This window comes from Mesoplodon mirus, assembly GCF_964341445.2.
Source record: "Mesoplodon mirus genome assembly, chromosome: 3".
Taxonomy (NCBI): Eukaryota; Metazoa; Chordata; class Mammalia; order Artiodactyla; family Ziphiidae; genus Mesoplodon; species Mesoplodon mirus.
In genome coordinates, this window is record NC_138978.1 from 58,785,857 (window position 1) to 58,809,440 (window position 23,584).

General features: G+C 39.2%; 1 protein-coding gene across 1 annotated transcript in view; it reads left to right on the forward strand.

The window, feature by feature from the left end:
• The window catches only part of CACHD1 (cache domain containing 1), a 218,511-nt gene that overhangs the window by 66,548 nt on the left and 128,379 nt on the right, over window positions 1–23,584 (forward strand). Inside the window, exon 2 of the mRNA XM_082613088.1 lies at window positions 18,142–18,204. Coding sequence (XP_082469214.1) covers window positions 18,142–18,204 — 63 coding nt within the window. The remainder of the gene's footprint in view (window positions 1–18,141; window positions 18,205–23,584) is intronic.

The window sequence follows — 23,584 nt, forward strand, 5'->3', positions numbered from 1 at the left end:
ATCTGGGGGGGAAAGTTAATTAGAGAAAGACGAAGTTTAAAAATAGTGAAGATATAAAGTAAGACAGGCCTTAAGTCTTTTTTACCTAGTGCAGGTAAAGAGCAATCAGATTTTTTCCCCACCATTATTAATGGGTCAGCTCTTTTCTTGAACAGTTAATTGGAGTGAATAAGGTCACCCCATCTTCTTTTTTTTTTTTTAGGAAAGAAGAATTAAGTAAAATAAATACTTCTTCCCTTTTTCTCTTCTTAAAATAATTTTAGGAAACCTTACTGGTAACTAACCGTGTAATCGTGTATCACATTCAGCTAGTTTTATAATGCAAAGCAAGTCTGGTCATTGCATGCAATGTTTCTCCACTGGCTTCATTCCTTAAACTTGGAATTAATGCCTTGTGGACAAAATGAAAAGCACCCTATTTGATGCCTGCCCCAGACCCCCTTGAGAGGAAACACAGCAGAGACCTGCAAATCAGACAGCTACGGGGAATCCAGTGCACTGCATTCTAATGCAGTTCTCCTGCCATAAGTGAAATGTTCACCTGCCCACATTATTTATTAGGATTGGAGATTGAGAAGGGAGGAATCCAGGCAAACATCTAATTTGTCAGGAGCTAAATCCTAGTTAAGTGCCTTGATGCCTAGCAAATACCTCTGCCTTCTGCTGCCCCTTTGCTTTTCATTAGTGACTTGGGGTGGAGGAGAATGTATATACTGGCCGTAAAAATGCAAATTGGCGTGAGAGAGAGACAGGAAGAGAGAGAACTGGAACAATTACAAAGGAGACTGCCTTGAAGGAACAGTTACAAAGGAGACCGCCTTGAAGAACTTATTTTGGAGAGGTAAACAAGGTCAACAAGAACATGAGCTCTGGCAGAACTCATATCTGTAGAGATGCATTCAGAATGATTCTCAGCTTGTTAATTTGCTTATTACCCCCGATGTCTCTTTGTTGTTCAAACATAGAAAAGTGTTTGCTACACTAGCGCAGGCTGAGTATGCTTATACCCTGATGAGCTTCGTTGGTGATACTGATGTCTGTGACTGGAGAATCTTCCCTGTTATGATTTTCCTTAATGCCAGACTCAGTGCTGCCTAAATACTGACAGTTTCTCTGGGGCATATTAGAAGGTAGCATTATACCATGCAGTCAACAACAACATGCCTACTATGTGCTGGGAATTCAAAGATGAATGAGAATCTGTCCTTGTCTTCTAGAAACTCACAAGATACCAGGGGTGGGGAGGAGCTATGTAAACAAATAATTGCAGTGTGTTTTGTTAAGTGTTAGAATAGTGGGATATCCCCACTGCATAGAGAGCAGGAAAGACTTTCCATGGAGGTGAAAAATTAAGGGGAGCCTTAGTGAGGAATTTACTGAGAAAACTAGTGGTAAAGTGCATTCTAGGTGGGGGAAGCCACCCCTTTGAATGATCCCCTGTGTTATGAATTCCCAGTGGGGTATGTTTCTCTCATGGTGTGTGTACAATTTATGCCCCTCTCACAAATTCATTAACTGAGTGGTTCTAGGTACTGGGACAGTGGGGAAAAAACAAAAGTCCCTGTGCTCATGTAACATGCATACCAACAGGGGAAGACAGACAGCAAAGAGTAAAACATAGGACATGTGAGATGTGACAAGAGCTACTGGGGTCGCTATTTTGTGTAAAATAGTATTTGAGCAGAACTCCAGAGGCAGGAGGGAGCAAGTACATCCAAAGGCAGTGTTTTTCAAAAAGAGTGAGCGGGAAGTGCGAAGGCCCTGTGGCTGGAAATTGCTCAACAGGTCTAAGTAGCAACCTGGAGGCCAGTGTGTCTGGAGCAGACTGAGACTGGGGAGAGGGCAGGAGAGAAGTCAAAGGGTGAACAGGATGTAGGTAGGGGCTTTGGAACCAGCAAAAGGACTTGAGCTTTTACTCTGAAATGATTGGGAAGCTATTAGAGAGTTTGGGCCTGGAAGTGTCAAGAGCCTTGGCCCTAGAGTCAGACACATCTGAGTTCAAATCTCGCTCTGCCACTTTTACTAGCTCTGTCTGATTCCTCATCTAAAACAAATGAGGCTTATTATTCTTACCCTGAAAGGTTGCAATGAGGAAGAGGAGGAGAAAGGTGGTGGTGGTGGTATTAATAGTAGAAGAGGTAGATAACAGTAAGAGAATTTGTGTCTGTTTATCAGTATGTTAAGAGGCAGGGTGTGAATGAGAGATGAATGTGGCAGGGTGAGGGCAGTTATATGAGTATGAGAGGTGGCATTCTGAACAGAGCTCCAAAATCAGGCCTTGCAGACACTGGGCTGTGGTTGCTATAGATGAGGAATAATGCAAATACCTGGATAGCTTTGGATCAACCATGTGTATTAACAGCAGCTGGGCCTTCCAGAGCCTGAGAGCTGTCCAACTCAACTCCAGTTTTGAAGCAGTGTATTAATAAATGAAGAAATGCCAAACAGTTACCAATGCTGTTATATTTTAAATATATCTGTTTAACAAATTAACTCTTATGCAGCGTAATTGTGCCATTTCTGAGCTAATTTCCATTATTTATTTGTAAAGCATGAATTTAGAGAATATTGTGCATGTGTGATGTGTTCTGTTAATGGGATACAAGTTCAAAGTTGTATGATCAATACCTTTTTCTTTTCATTTTGTCACTTTCTCTCTCTGACTGTGTATAAAGTCTCATTAGGAGAAGATCAAACATACAGGTTTGGGGCTCTTGATGAGTATGAACCCCAGGCCAAAAAACGAACCAGCCAACCTTCCCACTATCTCCCCTGCTCTGCACATTAGGCCTTAATATTCCCTGCTAAATGCTGAGAACAAGTGTCCAGGTAACTTTGTGTTGTGTTTGGTTCAGGTGTGCCTTCCTCACGCTGGCTACTATCTACAGCTTCTGCACACCTGCTTACACCTCCCTGTTCTCCTTTGCACTGTCAGCTCTTGAAGGATGGGGCTGTCTTAGCATCACTTCGTCCAGAGCCAGCCCATAGTCTGTGCTCAGTGACAGAAAACTGAGCTGGGCTACGTTGGGAAGGTGAACCCTTCCAGAACATTCAGCTGGAAAAGGTTGGACAAAGGAAGCTCACCAGCGGTTTTAGCAGTTTGAGGAACCAAGAAGTCTTGATCCCAGATTTGAGCCATGGCCTCCAGGAAAGCCTAGAGTTGTGGGAAAGTAACCCCACCCTGTGTGGATTGGTTGTGTGGCTCTGAAGGAAGCTGCCTTTTCATTCATTAGTTAGTTCCTTGTTTGGTAAAACAGGGATTCTAACAACGCACACCTCCAGGGTGGTGGTAAGGCAGAGACATTGCAAATCCAAGTGCTCCTTCCTTCTTTTCTTCCTCCTGTCTTCCTAGGAAGCCCCACCCAAAGATTAGTTCATCTCTAATTCTGAATTCGGTGGCTGCAAGTGGAGAGCAGCTGTCAGTGACTGAAGATTTGGAATATGCCCCTTTTTTCCCCCTCTAAGTGGTCAGCGGGAGTGAGTATTTCTCTTTCCTTCTCCCTCCTTCTTTTCCTTCTTTTTTTCTTTTCTTTTCTTTTTTTTAAAAGATATTTCCTTTAACCAGACTGTACTTTATAGTCTATGGAAATGTGGATTTATACAGAAATTCAACATAGGGAGACTATTACTGATATTTCAAGGAGATTCACAGAAGTGTTTTGATTTGAAAGGTGCATTAGTGTAGGGCTTTTCAAACAGTGATTAATGGGCCACCTCCATCACAACTACCTTGATGATTCTCGCACATATTGGCCTCCCCTGGGGTTTGTGGACCCATTATCTATTGGAGGTGGGGGCCCAGGAATCTGCATTTCATTACAAGCAAACAGGATTTGTTTTGTATCTCTATAAAGTCTAATAACCACTATCTTAGTGATGGAAATCCAATTTGTATAACTGTTATTGAGCGCCTAGTATGTGTTCTTCATCATATTCATCACATAGATAGTAACTTAAGTCCTCACAGCTATGACCATAGGAAGGTATAGTTTACATTACATAAAGTCACCCATTGAAAGGGCATAAGTCAATGGTTTTTAGTATATTTCCAGAGTTGTGCAATCATCACCATACTCTTAAAACATTTTCATCATCCTCCAAAGAAACCTTATTCCCATTAGCAGTCACTGCCCAAGGGTGGATATTATTACACCCATTTTTAGAGGCGGGAAAATGGAGGCTTTGGACATTTAAGCAACATGCCTCCAACCCGGACAGTAAGAGTGGAGCTGAGGACCATGGTCTGACTTCCTTGCTTCTAGAACCCACACTCTTTCGACTATACCATGCCCCTTTCCAGGAACTCAAGACATATATTTGCTTGGTGGGGAGAATAATTTGAGGTTCTGGCTTTTTCCTTGTTCACTAGTTGTAGATAATATATTTTCCCTTCCCATTCTGGCTTTGTGTAGGGTAAATAAATAGGTTTTAGGGATAAACAACAAGGTCCTTCTGTATAGCACAGGGCACTATATTCAATATCCTGGGATAAAGCATAATGGAAAAGAATATGAAAAAGAATGTATATATACGTATAACTGAATCGTTTTGCTATACAGCAGAAATTAACACAACACTGTAAATCAACTATGTATACATTGTAAATCAACTATACATTGTAAATCAATAAAATAAATTTAAAAAAATAGGTTTTAGTTTTTAGTTCATTACGCAGTACACTTACATAAGAAATCAGCATGACTGAAAGCCAGGAGAAACCAGCATTTGGTCCTGTCCCTGATAGTGACCTATCGTATATGGTCTTTGAGACTGACCTTCCTCTTCTGTCAAATGAGGAAGTAGTACCAAATCTTTTATTGATTCATTAAGCATTTACTGGACATTTAATGGTGATTACACTGGATGCTGGATATTCAGAGAAAATGATGACAATTTTAATACCAGCTATGCTTAACTGGACAAAAACAATACGTCAGTCACTGTCTTAGCTTGTCATTCCATTTCGTTTTTTTTTTTCTTGTTTGTTTGTTTTTGCGGCATATGGGCCTCTCACTGTTGTGGCCTCTCCCGTTGCAGAGCACAGGCTCTGGACGCGCAGGCTCAGCGGCCATGGCTCACGGGCCCAGCCGCTCCGCGGCATGTGGGATCTTCCCGGACCGGGGCACGAACCCGTGTCCCCTGAATCGGCAGGCGGACTCTCAACCACTGCGCCACCAAGGAAGCCCTCCATTTAGTTCTAACTGCAAGCCTAGTAGGTAGTGATGATCACCTTGTTCTGTCTCTACGGCATTGGAGGTTTGTCGCTTAAATTCCCATGAGGAAACGTAGGCTCAGAAGGTTTAAATAATTTGTGCTGGTCACACAGCTGAGATGGCTGAGGTCTGGGTGATTCCAAAGCCTGGACCTCAGTCCTCACACTCCTCTCCAGGTGAGCAGGAGTTTTTATTGCCTTCTTTGAGGTCACTACTCATGTTTCTAAACAAATACTTGCAACACAATGTGGAAGTAAATAATTCAGTGAAGGCGCTGAAGGAGGTTTAATCTTCTGGCCTCTTTTTGAGTAGGTCTGGGGAGGTGTCTAGATGAGCCTCTGGGTTCTGTTAGAGGCATAGCTAATTATTGCATTTCTCCCTCTTCTGTAGCCCCTATTTGCTTAATACCTGCAGGTTGGATTTTTAGGACTACTTCCATCCCCTGGTACCTGCAGGAACAACAACAAACAGTTGTTGAGCAATACTAGGCCGGGAGGGACCAGCATCTCTGTGATGTATTTCCCAACTTGAATTTACGCCTCTGGCCTCCTTGGCACATGTTTACAAAGCCTCAGACTCTAGTAAACTAGAGATTTGGCCTGTGCTCAGACAGGTGTTCTCCACCAAGTATCATCAGTAATCAAAGGGAAAGTCACTTTCTCAAGGACCCAGCTTGCATGTGGGTTTCTAAAGAAACTTGAAGAAGGCAGTTCGTTGAGCCTGGGAGCCAAGCTTGTCAAGGCACTGGGAGCTAATGTGAAAGCCATTTCCTGAAAATATAGAGTTTTTAATAAGTCTTGTCACTGTGGAAGGCTTCGGAAGTGCTGATTTGGAAGAGCTCCTGACATTGGGATGAGGACACAGGAAATCTCAAATGACTTCTTATTCCTGCGAATAGTTGTTCATTTTGAAGGATTTTTAAGAGTTACTATTTACTGAGCTCTTACTGTATGTAAGGAATAAGTGCTATACAAGCACTGAACCTCACAAAAAACCTATAAGCTCGCTATTATTGTCGCCTCTATTTTTCAAATTAGGAACTGGTGCACATCTAACCTCTCCACAGCCACTCAGCTGGTAATAGAGGATTTGTTTTGTTTTGTTTTTTTAAACTCCCTTTCACGGTCCTATTTTTTTTAACCCTAAAAACTTGCAGAAATAATTTTAACCAGCATTTATTCATTAAAATTATATTGTGAATCTGAGCCCAGAGAGCCATTCATTGTTCATTGAGATGTGAGTTAATGATTATTGCTGAGAATCATGGCATGTCGTGCTGGAGCCATTACAGCAGGGTTGTTACCATGGTATTCGATATGCATGACAGGCACCCTGGCTGTGAAAGCCTGAAAGACGATACAGTGAGGAGGACCTGGGAGACATTTGTGTAATCATATTAGCATCACATTTATTCCAGAAAGGCTAACTGCTCGGTTTCACGTCTTAATGTCCACGTTTAAGCTCACCACTCTCAAGACTGGTTTTCTCTATTTAAATTTTCATCTTAAACTATTCATCCCTTCAATACTTGGCCTCTCCTCCTGCAACAAGTTTTAGAGATATGTTTATAACATTTTTCTTAACAATTTAAGTCAGATTTCACCAGCAAATATAATTTTCTTGAAGCATCCATTTCATATGGCAGAAAGACCTAGCATTAGTAGCTTCTCAAAAGTCTAGCAATCGATACTTCTGTAAGATTCTAGCACAATAGTAGAGTGGAAATTTTAGGATCACCAAGGTTTATATAATCTAACCCAGTTTTCCACTTTATAGGTAAGGGAAACTAGACCTAGGGAGGCTTAATTCCTTCATCAGGCATGTAGCTGATTTATACAGAGCTAGTTTATACAGAGTTGCAATTTGACATTATTAGCTTTTGTGATAAATTTTGATTTATAGTTTCTGCACTTAATGAAGCATCACTTTAAATAAAAGAATAAACCAGAATTGAACTTATAAAAATTCTCTCTATTTGGATATGGCATAAATGAACATTTCATTTGAAAACCATCCAAAACAGACTCCCAGTAGCATATTTTGAAATGTCGAGAACCGGTCTTCGGGACTTCCCTAGTCGTCCAGTGGTTAAGACTCCGTGCTCCCAGTGCAGGGGGCCCGGGTTCCATCCCTGGTCAGGGAACTAGAGCACACATGCCTCAACAAAGATCCAACGTGCCACCACTAAGATCCGGCGCAGCCAAATGAATAAAATAAATATTAAAAAAAAATAGAAAACTAGTCTTCAACTCAGAATGCAACATTGCAACTGTGCTTTAAACCTGAACAGTTGTTTTTCATTAAGCTATTTTTATATAAATTATTTTTTTGAACAAGTACTTCTCCATCTCATTCCATAATATCGCTCTGTGCAAGTGCTGTAGGGGGCGTAAAATTGAATAAAACAGCCCCTCAGAGGATTTTACAATTTTAAAAAGGAGATATGACAATGGGAAGCTTTCATTTAAGGTCAAGTGTCATTTGAAGGATCAAAGAAGATCCAGTTCATTTCGTTCCTAAAGTTGTCGCAGATCCTTCAGATAGTAACTGGCTTCTAAATGGACTAGGTTTTGTTCTTTGTGAGAAGGCTTAGGAACAGTTGAGGGAAGTGGGTGCATGGCTCTGAGCATGTGGAATATAAACATTCTTAAAGCACCTATTTCATCATGTCACTCCCCAGCTAAAAATCCTTCCAACAGCTCTTTACTTCTTGGCAAATGCACATTTATTCATTTACTCATTCAAAAAAATGTTTACTCAGTGCCTACCATATGTGTAAAATCCAACTCCTCTTCCTGGCTTGAAAAACCTCCACAGTCTAGCACCATCATTTCTATTCCATTGAGGTCAGTTTCATTTCCAAAAGCTTCCCTTAGGCAACTGACTTTGTATCATGATTACTGACTGCGGAGTCTGTTTCTAGACTGTGAGCTTGGAAAGAAGCAATCTCCTTATCTTCGAACACCCCATTTCCAAGTATACAGGCCAGTGCTTAGTAAGTCCTTTTTAAGGGTTTTCTTGAGGCCAAAGGATCTAGAATGTAGGGTCCACGTGGACAGGGATTTTGTTATGCTCTTTTTTGTACCTTTAGTGTCTAGAACAGTGCCTGGCCCCAAATATTGAATACTTAGTACTTTGTGTTTAGTACTATGTGACAAACCCTCTCTGTGAATGCTCTGAAATGCTCTCACTTAAGCTCTTTTTCTTTTTTTTCCTATTTAAATCTGACCTCAAATTCAAGCCCAAGCCCATCTCTTCGGAGTCCTGCTCCCCAGCCCCCATGAACTCTGGCAGCACATTGGGTCTGTGCCAAACATCCTGAGTTCATCCGGAGCCTGCATTGCACTGTTCACTGTTCATCCTTACTTCTTAATCTTTCATTTCTTCTCCCAACTAGAGAATGAGCTCCTTAAGAATATGGAGCCATATTTTACATGGTTTCTGACTCTATCAGAAAGGACATGATTGATTAACTTGAGTTATTAATTAAACATTGTCATTTAGGTCTGGAAGGTTAAGCATTTCAGGGTTTCCAGTTCCCTTTGTCCTTAATGGATGGATTCCCGAGGACCTGAGCATTTGTGTGGGTTTGCGCACACACAGAACACTGAATATTGAAGGCTTATATACTTGAAGTGCCTTTCTCCAAGAATAAATGCATGGCCATTTAACTACCCCGCTTTTTTTTTTTTCCCCCTTCAAGGTGAAATTTAAAAAGCCTTAATGGAGATCTGGGGTATAGGGAGTGAGGAAATTAAGAGTTAGGAGAGTGGAAGTAGGGAAGTGGAAATCTGGCCCCATCTGCAAAGCGTTTGGGCAAGTCAGCTTTCCATTTCTGAGAGGTTTCTATGTGCATTGTCATGAATATTATAGTCAAGTTACATTGGCTAAAAGGCTGAGTCTTTCCAACATGTGGAACTGATTTACTTGCCTTTTCCCCTCTTACCTCCTTTGAAAGCCCAAACACAACAACAACAACAAAAATTCAGTAACCCTTCAGAAGCTTTATTGCATTTAGGGAAGTGTTTCCATCTTGTTATGCCTGTCTTTGTTCTCTCCGTTCCTATTTACTCACTGGCTCTCCTGGTTTAAATGCTACAACAGGAAATCAAGTGATCAAGACTAGAAACTTTGCTTGATGACATTATTGCTTTAGATTTTCCCTGCTAAATCAGACTGCAGGCTGTTCCTTTTTCCCTGTAATTTCTTTTGAAGGATAGAGAGGGACAAAACTGGCAACCCTTTGTAAAGGTGACCCTTGTCACTGATTTGTGACTCTCCCACAAGCTTTCTTGCTTGCTATTCAGAGCTCACGTTGGTTTGAAGGGTAAGTTAAATACCATCAGACTAAGGAATTCATAATTTGAGTTCTTTTGCAAACTTGAAGTATCCGAGGGGCTGTGTGTATATATACTTAGAGCCTGAAGAGGACAGGGAAGGAAAAACAGAGGTGAGGGGGGAAGACTCTATTAATAGATTGTGGAGAAAAGGGGAATTTTTTTTATCTTAAAGAGAAAGGATACTGTTCCCTTTTTTGCTAGCTGGTTGAGTAATCAACCAAACTGACGGTCTGTATGACTTAATGCCTAGATTAATGGATACACACACGCTTATTTATGCTTACTATGTACCATGCAATGTGCTGAGGAATCATGGCATGGACCAGTCGTCAAAGAATTTACAACAAAGTTAGAACCTAGAAATCCAGAAGAGTGGAAGGAAATAAAGTAAACTGTAAACTGGTTTTTACTGAGTGGTCAGACAGTAAATTTTTTTTCCCTCTTCTTCCTTTACATATTTTCAAATTTTCTACAGTGAACATATTATTTTAACTGTAGCATAGACTGTCTTTGCTGCAGAAGTTCAGAGAAGGGAGAGATTACCTTTGGGAGGTTGTTAGCGTTGAGCTGGGACTTGCGTTGGTAAATATTTATACAGGTATTTTTGGCCCCCCATACCTCCAGCTATCATAGCATAGCTATCATTAAGAGGATATTGTTAAGAGATGAACAATAATGGAATAGAATAATAATAGAATAACCATCAAGACTGTTCAAATAACTATCATAATGGTATGTGAAATACATTCGTAATGTTTTTAGTGCAGTCTACATAAATTTATCTTCACATTTATGAGGTTAAGATATGTGGAGTACCTGGTGCTAGACAGATAGTAAGCACTATACAAGCAGTAGTTATTATCATTTGTTATATATAGCAACCGTAAGACAAAATAAGGAAGTCTGTTGGGGCAGGACATGTGTGCCCAGGGTACCATTTGCACAAGGTCATCCATTGTGTACTGATTCGTTTTGTTTTAAATTCCCAATCTAGGCCTCTTCCTCTACCATGATTTTCAGTATCTAAGCATTTCCCTTTGTCGTGAAACTGGAATAGCCCTGTTTCTTGCAAGTCACTGTGGTATTCAAGATCAAATATTTTTAGTGAGGATCAAGCATGAACCCCTACATTGACTTTTTCCTCCGTAAGCTCTCAAGGTGGTGATCTAGTACACATGGTTCTCTGTAGAGTTTATTGTAATTGAATGTATGTCTTTTTTTTTCCTCGTGTGTCAACTCTTTGAAAAATGTTTGTCATTACCCATCATAAAGGAAATTCATGCTCCATTTTGAGATTGGGGGGTGGGGAGGAAAGTATATATGTTCTGGATTCATTATTCATAGGCAAGCCCTGTTACTATTTTGGTCACTTTCTAGATTTTACCTAAGTTTTCTCTATTAAGATGATGATTACATAGAGGATGATACATAAACTTTGGAGTTAGGCAAATTTTGCACCCAGACTTGGCCACTTAATTACAATGTTCTACATTTGGGCAAACCAAACTTCGAAGACCTCAGTTTTCTCACTTGTAAAATGATGACATAGTAGCTAACTACTATGAAGGGTTGCTATGAGTATTAAGTGAGGTGATGTGTTGCAAAGCACCCGAATCCATTCTGTGCCCTTGTTAATATACACGGTAACACTGTGTATATTAGGGGGTATATATATAAGGGGGGTATAATGTACCCCCCTTACACACATATAATTAGAACAATATTTGTGTATTAAAATGCTCATTTTAAAATATGAACAATAACAAAAATCATTGTAAACACTTTTATTAGCTGCACAGTATATTATTGGTTGGATGAAGTGTAATTAATCGGTCCCCTATTGGACAGTTAGGTTATTATTATTATTTTTTTTTAGTGGTAACCTTTACAATACTCTTGGTAAACTGTTTTCTTGAACTACCTGTATCCAGATGAACAAATTTAGAGATTTTTTTTTTTAATGATGGAGAGTTGTGGCACCAGGTTTGTGATCTCAGAATGCAGATGATGAAGCCTCCTTAGAGGATGTCATTTTTCTGGACCTTCCATATGTTCAACAGTGTGAGGTTAAATAGTCTGGTAAAAATCGGACAATGTCTACTCTGGACAGAGTGATCCCTTATAACCTAGCAAAAGCTTATTCATGGGGTATGCTTAGGGGAGAATAGAGTTATGCATATGTTTTCTTCCCTGAAACACTTAAATTAAGTTGCCATTAATTCCCTGTCCAGTGATTGTTGGAGTTTGTTTTAATGACAGCATGGTTAATGTTGGTCAACATCCTGACGTAACAGTGGTGATCTATATTTTCCTTCCCTTTGGCCACAATTCCTAGAACAGTAGGAAGAGATTCAGAGAGGAATGAAGCTGTTAGTAAACTGTCAGCCAAATTGGCTTGTGACAGAGACCTGTAAACGTCAAGAGAATACGCTTTTGAATAAAAATTCAGTCCTGCATTTTGTTAGCAAAGATCAGGGAGGGAGTCCAACAGAATCTTATTAGGCTTGTTAGAGGTATTTATTTCTCCTCTGTGGTTTTGTGCTATACCATTCATTTAAACATCTAGTTAAAATTTGGCAGAGCTGTTGGAGGAGTGAAGGTGGAGCCAACTGTCAGGATTGACCATCTTATTAAACACTCATGTAATTGTTCCTGTTCCAGTTAAGTGGAATTCTCTTGCCATCTGTTAAGCAGGCTCAATTAATAGAGAGATTTGGGAGGGAAAGATGGTGGGTAGGGAGGGTGGGTCAGTGGAGTGAGGACTTGGGGACAGGGAAGGACTAAGTTGCAGCCCTTAAGAGGTGAGGGAAAGTAGCTCCCCCTCCACCTATACACGCGAGCACACACACACACATACACACACACACAGAGCAGAATGTCTTTTTTTCTTTTCTTGCGGGAGAGGTAGGAGAACTGTATTCAAGTGTAATGTGGCTCTTTTTTTTTTCTTTCTTTTTGCGGTATGCGGGCCTCTCACTGTTGTGGCCTCTCCCGTTCCGGACGCGCAGGCTCAGCGGCCATGGCTCACGGGCCCAGCCGCTCCGCGGCATGTGGGATCTTCCCATACCGGGGCACGAGCCCGTGTCCCCTGCATCGGCAGGCGGACTCAACCACTGCACCACCAGGGAAGCCCATGTGTAATGTGGCTCTTTAATTTCTTCTTTGGGGGGAGAAGGGGGAAGGCAGCGCTTAGGGAATAAAAGAACAGAATATGCAAAGAGGAGATTTGATTAAATTGTGTTATATAAGTTTAGAGCGTCCAGGTTGGATGAGACTCAGATAAAGACAACTTTTTTCTTGCTGGAAATTCAGGTTAGTACAGTACCACTGATGGGAAGCTGAAGAACTAAGTCATGGTATATACTTAGAGTTTGAGGGAGTAATTAATATGTAGCCTCAGGGAAGGCTCAGGAGACCTTATCTGTAAATTGCTAGGTGACTCTCCAGTATTGGTACTGTCTAATTTCATCTGGTTGCAGATTGGGGTGTAGATTTTTTTTAAAGTATTTATAATAGCCTAGTTAATAGACTATTGTCCTTTTTAAAACTGCATAAATGATTTTTAAAATATACAAAAACATTTGTCTAGGGTATATTTTAAGGAGACTGCCTAGAATGTGTGTTTAAAGTAGATTTATTGAAGTATAGCATACATACAGCACAGTGCACAGTCATAAATGTACAGCTGGATGAGTTCTCACAAAAGTGAACACATCCCTGTAACCAGCACCTAGATCAAGAGACAGAACATTTCAGCATCCCGAAAGCAGGCTTCATGCCCTATTCAGTTGACTCTCCCACAAAATGTAACCACTATCTTGGCTTCTAATAGGCTAGGTTAGTTTTGCCTGTTTTTGAACTTGATATAAATGGAATTAACATTCTTTGTGTCCTGGTGTCTGGCTTCTTTCACTCAGTAATATGTTTATAAGAGTCATCATGTTGATGCAGGTTACAATTGTGTGTTCATTTTCATCTTGCCCAAATATTCAACTGTGTGAATTCACACAGTTTGTCTATTCTGTTGCTGATAGGCATTTGGATAATTTCCAGGTTGGGGCTATTATGAGTAGTGCTGCTGTGAACATTCTTAAGATTTCTTTTGATAAACACGAACACATTTCTGCTAGGTATATACCAGGATGAGAACTGCTGGGTCATAGGATATGCATATAATTAACTTCAGAAGATACCACCAGTTTTCCAAGGTATGTGTTTTAATGAGGGAAAGATCAGTTTTGTCTTTAGATCAGAGTACTTAGTTGCCTTGAGCTTAAGAATAAGGCATGTTGTTGTTCTTGTATTCTTTTGATTATGGAAATTAATATGACTGACAAAGAGGAGTCAGTGAACTATTTCTCCTTAAAATAACTTGTAAAAACCCCTCACCCATTTTAATGATGCTTTCACTATACAACAAAGTGTATTTTTACTTCTAGTATTTGACAAGAATGAGAAGAGTAATGGGCAAGAACAAGCAATATGTTTGCCTTTACTTCCAGGGATTTGTACACCAAGGAGATTGACTTCAAACTCCCTCCAGATTGTGCTCAAATTAAGAGTTCAAATGTCTGGAATTCCTTTGGTCCTGGAGGGAATTTGAGGAAGGGAAAGTGACAACTTGGAAATAGAATGTGGCATGCCCACCCTACCCACCTACATCCTAACCCTGTTACTGGGAGTAAAACATCAGAGAAGACGAACAATCTGACCTTTTGGGATTGCTCTTCATGTCATGTTTTAAGAAAACTTTTTTCCATTTCCACTTTTCAAGTCCTCTGACAACCAAGAAACTCTTGCAGTCACGAAAATGTCAGCTAGGTGTATCATTTGGAATTCCTGGCTCTCAAATTAAAAATAAAATGCCCAGAAAACTCTGTATTCTATTCCTTTCACAGTTTTACGTAGCAATAGAAAGTAATAAAAGATAAAACCTTTGTCTGGGACTCTTATTAGTTATGCCTGACATTGGTCATATGTATATAAAGTTATACCAGCACATTGTATCTTGCTTAAAATAAAATTGATAGAAAAAGACCCCAATCTTCACTCTTTTTCTGCATGCTGATATTAGGATTTCTAGATTATCCTGAACGAAAAGGTGATGTGAATAAATTTAATAGTTTTGCTAGAAGCAATGCCTGTTTTTAACTCACGACCTAGGTTTAGACCTCAACACTTGAATTTTTTACCTGTGACACGTTTTCTAACTTCTGAGCTATAGTTTTTAATCTGTAAAATAGGTTTCAGATTGCTGTCTCCCACATTGGGTTGTTGTAGGGATCAAATGAGATCATCTATGTGAAACTGTAAACTATGAAAGTACTAAGCCTAATAAGCCTTTGAGAACTGGGCTTAGCAGGCCCTGCATTTTAAGAAAGATTATTACTGGCCATTAATCTAGAGCGTAATGGAATATCACTCTATACCTTGAGATCTTGGACACACAACTAAGCCTGAACTTTTAACCTTGCGCCAGATGTGGCTGGCTGACCTGTTTAGTTGTGAGTTACTTGTCTAGGTTCTACTGGCCTTTCCCTAACACCCTTCCCCGCTGAGGGGAGAGGGGCAAAAAGTTGTTTGCTTGGTGATAGCTCCAAACTATTATTCTAGCAGGCCACCTTTCATTTCTGGGGTGGTAAGAGGGTTGTATAAAATATCTAAGTAGTCTGTAAGATCACTACTGCTCACATCTATAACTTCTTTCTTTTAAAATTTTCTATTACCCACCTAATTTTTATTAGGTGTTGAGAATATAGAAACACTTATAAGCCATAAAAGGCTCTAATAAAAGTGTTGGCCATCATGATTGATAGTAATTGTTAAGAAAATGAATGAGTTAAACAGGGGCTGGACACGGCCTGGCAAACACTTCCTGGCTTATATTCCTTATTACTACTGAGGAATTCACCTTTCTTTTAACAACAAAGAAGAGGGAAGGATCTGAGGTTCCTCATTAGGTGTGGCCCTTGGTAGTTGTTTTTTTTTTTTTTTTTTTTTTTTTTTTGCTGTACGCGGGCCTCTCACTGCTGTGGCCTCTCCCGTTGCGGAGCACAGGCTCCGGACGCACAGGCTCAGCGGCCATGGCTCACGGGCCCAGCCGCTCCGCGGCATATGGGATCCTCCCAGACCGGGGCACGAACCCGTATCCCCTGCATCGGCAGGCGGACTCTCAACCACTGCGCCACCAGGGAGGCCCTGGTAGTTGTTTTGAGCAAAGTGGATCTGGTTTGCTTCCCAGAACGTGGGTTACTCCATCAGTCACCTCTTGGGGGAACACCTCCCAGGATAGGACAGGTAATGTATCAACTGAAATATCGCTGCCAGAAATGAAATAAGAAATTGACCACACTCATCAAGATATGGAAACACTTCATGAATTACGTTAGTTTTTAATAAACCTGCACTCTTGGTACTGAGCAGGTTGTGAAAATCAAATTATATAAAAATAGAGAATATGGTCTGGGAGTGTAGGTGGCAGTGACATTGACACAGCCTCTAAAAGCATTGTTGTCTAGTGAACTAAGGTGTTCACCAGAAAACTGGGGCTGGAGGTCTGCAGATTTATAATTCCTTCTCCAAAATGATGTCTGTTTTAGGATTCAGAATCCTGATGCACCTTGATGATGAAACACCCCCAGTGAAATCTAAAGCAGAACCCTATAATCAGATGCATTAGTACATCTGCATCAAAAAGAATAAATACACTAAGTGGTTTAATAAAGACTATAAATACACATCCGCTCAAGTTAGGATTTACTGCCAGTAAGTTCAGGTCATGTCATATTTTGCTAGCAAATGTGTTATGCAAAACTTATGATTTTCAGAGCCTTTTGAATTTTAGAATTACACATAAAGGGACTGTTGATCTGCATTATGTTTGGGTGTTAGCTCCTTAACAGGAGTGTTTTTCATATGTGTCAAGCTACCAGGTAGCAAATGCTCATGAGACAATAGGGTTAGTAGCACCATAACTGGAGTTGCACTGCCTGGGTTCAAATTCCAGCCTTGCCAAGTGACTTTGGGTACATTACCTAATTTCCCAGGATCTTCGTTTTTCATCTTTGGAGCTGCAGGAATTTTGTTATTACATAAGAAATGCATATGAGGTACAATGTGAATTGCATTAGGCACTCAATAAAATATGCTTCTGTTTCCTCATATATACTCATATAATGGGGATAATAATACTGCTTGTCACAAAGGTGTTTTATGAGACTGAAATAGGTATATAGGTGTAACATGCCTTAGAATAGTGTCTGCCCAGCAGTAAACATTTAATAACTAGTCGCCAGTATCATTATCACCATTACTAAAAATCTGTACCTTTCCTATCAGCAAGTCATTTTCAGGAAAGAAAAAGACAGTAAGCATCTGTTGACTGAATGAGTGGCGCATTGAAAAATTATGATAATTTGTAATTAGAATTTTCCAGACTGTAATTCCATCCCATTCCATCTCCATCCTTCCCAAGTGTGTTTGCTTCCCTTCCCCCAGCAACATCCCCCCACCCCACCCCTCCCCCAGCCCCAGTGCCTTGATTTTACTTCATTCGCACAGCACTTGATGAACTTGGCACTTGACTTTCTCATCACCACCATGCAGGTGTGTTAGGCTGTCTGGGAAGCTGTCCCAGATGCTGACAAACCCTTGTCAGTAGGATACAAAGGAACACGGGAAATTTTGGCTGACATCTCCAGGTCTGACTCCTTACTCAACTGGAGAGTTCCAGAGGTATCTTTAAAGTTTTAGGATAAATGATGAGGCTGCTGTTCCTTTTTTTTTTTTTAACCAGTCCCTAACAGATACGTTTCTTGGGTTCTCTTTTTTTTTTTGGGGGGGTTTGTTACAGGTTAATCTCTTGTGATTGGTCAGTAATGGTGGGGTTTGGTAAAGTCATAAGTCTGCAAGATGTTGTAAATGCAGGCAATGTCTGCAGGACTGGGTACCAGCGAGGCAGAGACCAGCGGGAAGAATGTGTGTGCTTGTGTGCCGCAGTTTGGACTGATGTCTTGGCACGGCCGTCTTATTTCCTGGCATGTAAGGACTGGATTCTCTCTTAAGGCCACACATATTTGGCAAGCCCTATTATTTTACTCTTTCGAGGGGCTGCTTGGGTAATGAAGGTGATAGACAATATTGGGTAGGTACCGGTTGGACAGGGACATGAGGGAATATGGAAAGAATCTTTTTTAAAGAGCTTGATTACATTAGACTGTAGTGTCTGTAAACAATTACAGCATTCAGGGAGTGCAGGATTTAAATGAGAAACACAACTTTGTCAGATTATACCAGTCGGATAAAATGGCATGGGCTCCGGAAATCTATAATTAAATGTATTTTTGAAAATGAAAAATATAGCGTAACATCTGGTTTATTTCACTACAGAAGTGGATGGGTATTGCTTACATAAGTGTGATTGACTTTGGCTGATATTTGGATTTCTCTGTGTAAAATAACTATTTTAATTAAATTTCTCTGCTTGATTCTATTTGTGCTGTAAACAGCTTATTCACATACACATTCCTATAGAAAATGGCTGTCTTATTTAGAAAATCTAATGTTTGTTCATTTTCTTTTCCTTGCAGCGGATATTCAACTCCTTTGTTTACACTGAGAAAATCTCAAATGGAGAAAGTGAAGTACAGCAGGTAAGACGTGATTTAGCACTTGACATTCTCTGTCTTTGTCTTGCTTTTGGATGTGACTTCATTACACTTTCCAATCTCCACGTGAGGCTGTCTGTTGTTTTCTGTGTATGATTTCATATACATCTTAAGCAAAATGGTGACAACCTCCCACTTCACGTTCTTATAAGCAGTTGAAATAATGGTTATATAGATGGCTTTCTGCTATTCATGTTATACTTTGAAAAATATTATTTAGTGCCTTGTTATTGTTTTGGAAATTCCTAAACTACTCAAATTTTAAAATATTAGAAATTATTTCATCGGCTATAGGAAAAAGTGCCAAGGCTTTGGAATCAGACAAACCCCAGGTCACATTCTGGTTTTCCTACTTACTTCATGACTCCCAGGAAGCAATTTAGCCTTTTGAGCTACAGTTTCTCACTCTTAAATCAGAGGGACATAGTATCTGCATGATGGAGTTGTGAGATGAAGTAATGTCAAATTAACTGAGAATAAGTGAAATGCTTTAGGTGGAAGGCCTGACATAGAAGCAGCTCAGTGGATGTTGGCTTCTTTTGTTCTTTTATTTTTCTTTCCTCTGCTTGTATTCTTCCATTGCTGCTTTTCTCCCATCTTCTCAATGCTCTGTGAGGTCAAAAAGTTCTGAGGCCAGATTCTATTTACTTTATTTATAGCTGGCTTCTAATGGACTGCTTCCTAAATTAAAACATAGTGTTGGTGAACTTGGTCATAAATAATTGATCTGTGCTTGAAAAGAAGGGTGGTAAAGAGGATTCTGGGTTTTAATTTCAGTTAATCCACCAACTTCATTACACCATGTGACCACCGACTAGTAATTTGAAGCTAGGCTGGAGACTTAAGTAAAAAACAGGACCAAACTAAAAACCAGAGTGTAGCAGAGTGCTTCCACAGAATAAAAAGATAACTATAGGAAAATACTAATAATTTAAACTCTCTGGGGCCTTTACCTTATTCATGGAAAACAGCTTGACTTGATCTGAACTTCAGAAGTGCTATGCAAGAGGACAAAGTTTTGCAAGTATCATTAAAGTGAAGTTATTTATAGGATATTTATTTATAATAAATTACTGTAATTTGATCTTGAAGCTCAGCGTCTCTTATTTATAGACATTAAAGATCTTTATTGGTTTCTGCAGGTTAAATTTAGAGGACATAAGCCATTAAGCATGTACCCTTTTTCTTAGCTTTAGATATTTTTAAAAACTAATGACCTGAATTGTAGTGAATGTGGTTTGCTATATCAAATCTTACCTTCATAATTCCTGTCTTATTTTTATTCCAGCACACTGGAAAGTGCTTTAGGGTCGTGAAATTTAAAAGAGTTTTTATAGGGGAAGGTTTCTACACAAAGCATGTTCAAGGAAACTTTTTGGGAGACCAAAGGCCATTTGATAACATTTTCAAGAAACTGATCCAGGGATATCAGTTTTACTGCTTTTCTTGAGTAACAGATACAAGTTCTTCCTTCACTGGTTTTTAAACATGAAAGTTGTTTTGTTTTCTTGGAGTGATGTTCTTTTTTCTTTTTATCTAGCTGTGAACAAGTTGGGAAGCCTTCCATAATAATTTTTAAAAATTATTAGTAGCTGATTTAGTACACATAGAACACTGGTGATTTCAGTATATTATCACATTGATTTTTTCCATATAACCCGAAGGAAAGATACTATCCTTATTACAGATGAGGTAGGTGAAACTCCAAAAGATAGAATAAGTTAGCTATAGTCTCATGACTAATACATAAAAGAGCTAGTTTTCAAAGTAAGTTTACACTAAGTTATATTATCTGTATTTTTATTTTAACAGAGTTTATTTTTAAAATCTGTATTTTCATACAAAACATCAGTCTCTGCTAAACTGTCTTTGGCTGAATAAGTCAGATAAAGGAGAGTCACCACATCGTCAGTTCTGCCTTCTCTCTTTGATTGTCAAAAAGTTCTCTTTTATATTGACTAGGAATGTACTTTTTTTTTTTTTTTTCCCGGTACGCGGGCCTCTCACTATTGTGGACTCTCCTGTTGCGGAGCACAGGCTCTGGACGCGCAGGCTCAGCGGCCATGGCTCACGGGCCCAGCCGCTCCGCAGCATGTGGGATCTTCCCGGACCAGGGCACTAACACGCGTCCCCTGCATCGGCAGGCAGACTCTTAACCACTGCGCCACCAGGGAAGCCCTAGGAATGTACTTTTTAACTTTTCTCTAATTTCTCCAGTCTCTTTAGAAGAACCCTGGACAAAATAGATCTTATGCCTCTTTTGCATCCAGTATTTGGAGATAATTATCATACCATTATCATTTAGTCTAAAATTTAAAATACCCAGGTCGTGGATAATTTCTTCTTCTATGACAAGATTTCCAGGCCCTTTCAGTCCTCTGGTCACTCTAACAACAACAATAATAATAAAAGCTTAGATTTACATATTTACCGAGTATCTGCTCTCCCTTCAATATTGTGATACTCTTGTGGCTTGAATTGGACTAGAGTTATTCCCATTCTAAAGTGACAAAACAGAGAGTTCCTCGCATCTTCTTGACTTGATTAATAACTACCCAGGAACTTTGGGCCCTGTGATCCTGGACAGTACCCAGAATGAAATCTTTAGGGAAATGCTTACCTCGTAGGTTTCCTGTTCTATCCCCCATCACAGTCATTCACACTTTCATATATATTATCTCCTTGAAACTTCAGAATAACTCTGTAAGGTAGGTGGAGTTACTATTACTAACCAAGTTCAGAAAGGTCAAGGATCCTAGATAATGAGTAATTGAGCTGACTTTTTAAAAATTGTGAAAGATATCAAACATGTAAAGAGTATATAAAACATATATGAGTAGAATAAAGAAATACTATATTAAAATGAACACCTCAACCTACTACCCATATAAAGAAATAAAGCATTACCGGTACTTCAGAAAGCCCCCATGTGACCTTCCCAGGTGGTACCTCCCTTCCTCTCCCAGAGATAAGTCTATCCTGATTTTTTTGTTAGCCATTCCTTTGCTTGTGTGTGTCTGTGTGTGTCTGTGTGTTTGAGATATATATATCTCTGCAAATTCATTATTTGACTGTTTTTGTTCTTTATATACATCTTAAGTGTATTATTCATGTATCTTGCTATTTTACTGAGCATTATATTCCTTAAAATCACCTATGTTGATATCTGTAACTAAGGTGCCTTTATTTCCAATTCTGTGGTATTCCATTAAATGCAGTTTATGTATCCATTTTTCTGTTGGTGACGTTTGGGTTGTTTCTAGTGTCGTAATTTTTGTTGCTGTTGTTCACATCTCCTGGTGCAGAGTTCAGGTGGAATAATTCTTTGAATTGCAGGAACATTATTATCCCTCACCTCTGCCAATTAAATGCTAGTGTGTGTTTATCTATACATGTTCCAAGTGCCCTAGGTGAGGAGATGGACTGTTTAGCTCAGGTGGAGAATCCCTTCTCTAGAGTAGAATTGCTGGGTACCAGAGTGTTCAATGTGTCTGGATAATGCAAAACTGCTTCCACAGTTGTTGCCACGGGTTACCTTCCTACAGACAGAGTACTGGAAATGTGCTGCTCTGTACCGTCTTCAATACTTGGTGTTACTGAGTTTTAATCTTTTCCCAGTTTGGGGTGTCTTAAATTATATCTAATGGGTTTAATTTGTTTTACTCTGATTACTAATGAGGTTGAAATGACTTTTTACATGTTTATGGTTCATGTTTGTATGTTTGTTGTTTTGTTGTGTCAAATGTCTGCTAATGTCTTTTGTCCATTTTTAAAATTGGGTTGTTTCTTTATTTTAGAAGTTTAAATATTCCACACATGTTCTATATCAGCTCTGTCCAAAAGAGACTTCTGTGATGATGGAGATGTTTCATATTGGTGCTAATCAAGCAGCCGCTAGCCACATGTGGCTACTGAGTACTTGAAATGTAGCTAGAGCTACTGAGTAATTAAATTTTAAATTAAATTTAATTTAATTTTAATAAAGTAGCCCCATATGGCCAGTGGTTACCATATTAGATTCCCTTACAGGTTTATGTTTCATAAATATAAATGTTCTCCCAATGTGTGGCTTTTCTTTTCACTTTCTTTATGATATCTTTTAAAGAATTGAAGTTTTAATTTTAATAGTCAGGTTTTTTTAAACCAGTCTTTTCCTTTAAAAGTAGTCATCTCGGACCTCCCTGCTGATCCAGTGGTTAAGACTTTGCCTTCCAACGCAGGGGGTGCGGGTTCAATCCCTGGTCAGGGAGCTGAGATCTCCACATGCCTCACGGCCAAAAAACCAAAACATGAAACAGAAGCAATATTGTGACAAATTCAATAAAGATTTTAAAAATGGCCCACATCAAAAAAAAATCTTAAAAAATAAATAAATAAAAATAGTCATCTCTATGGGACAGGTTTCATAAAGCAAAGAGATTTACTAATGATATTGAAAGATCTTAATGTTCGTTTTAACTGAATTAAACTTTTGCTTTCTTATCTCAAGCTAAATATTTTATAGTATTTTATTAATAAGTTAAACAAAAAACAGCTTTTCCTTTTTGGCCTCTGTTTATTGTGTGTTGTTAAATTCTGCCCCAAAGACATAAAGATTTTCTCCTTTATCATCTTCTAAAACTTTTGCCTTTCTCATTTAAGACTTTTATCCACCTGGAATTGATTTTAGTGTTGGATGTGAAGTAGGTATTCAATTTCTTTTTCCTCTGCCCCATATGTATTTCTAAGTGTTCTTATACTATCTGTTGAACAATTTGTCTTTTTTTTCATCTGTTTTCAGTCATTAGTCAAGTTTCCACGTATGTGTGAGTTTGATTTGGTTCCATTGGTGTATTTATCTGTCACTCTGCCAGTACCACGTATTCCAAAGGGTAACACTGTCCCCTTCATTTCTTTTTTTTTTTTTTTTTTTTTGTCTTTTAAAATTAGTGGACTTTATTTTTAGAGCAGTTTTAGGTTTACAGAAAAACTGACCAGAAAGTAAAGTACACAGAGTTCCCATGTACCTCCTCTGCTTCCTCACAGTTTCCCCTATTAGGAAAAAAATTGCATTAGTGTGGTACATTTGTTATACTTAATGAACCAATATTTATACATTATTATTAAAAGCTAAAGTTAATAGCTTACATTAGAGTGCACTCCTTGTTCTGTACAGTTCTATGGATTTTGACAAGTGTATAATGTCATGTATCCACTATCATGTTGTCAAACAGAACAGTTTCACCTCCTTAAAACCTCCTGTGCTTCATTTGTTTAATCTTCCTTCCTTTCCTCTCTTTGAGCCCCTGGCAACCACTGACCTTTTTACTGTTTCCATAGTTTTGCCATTTACAGAATTGCATTTAAGTTTTTAATTTCATAAAAA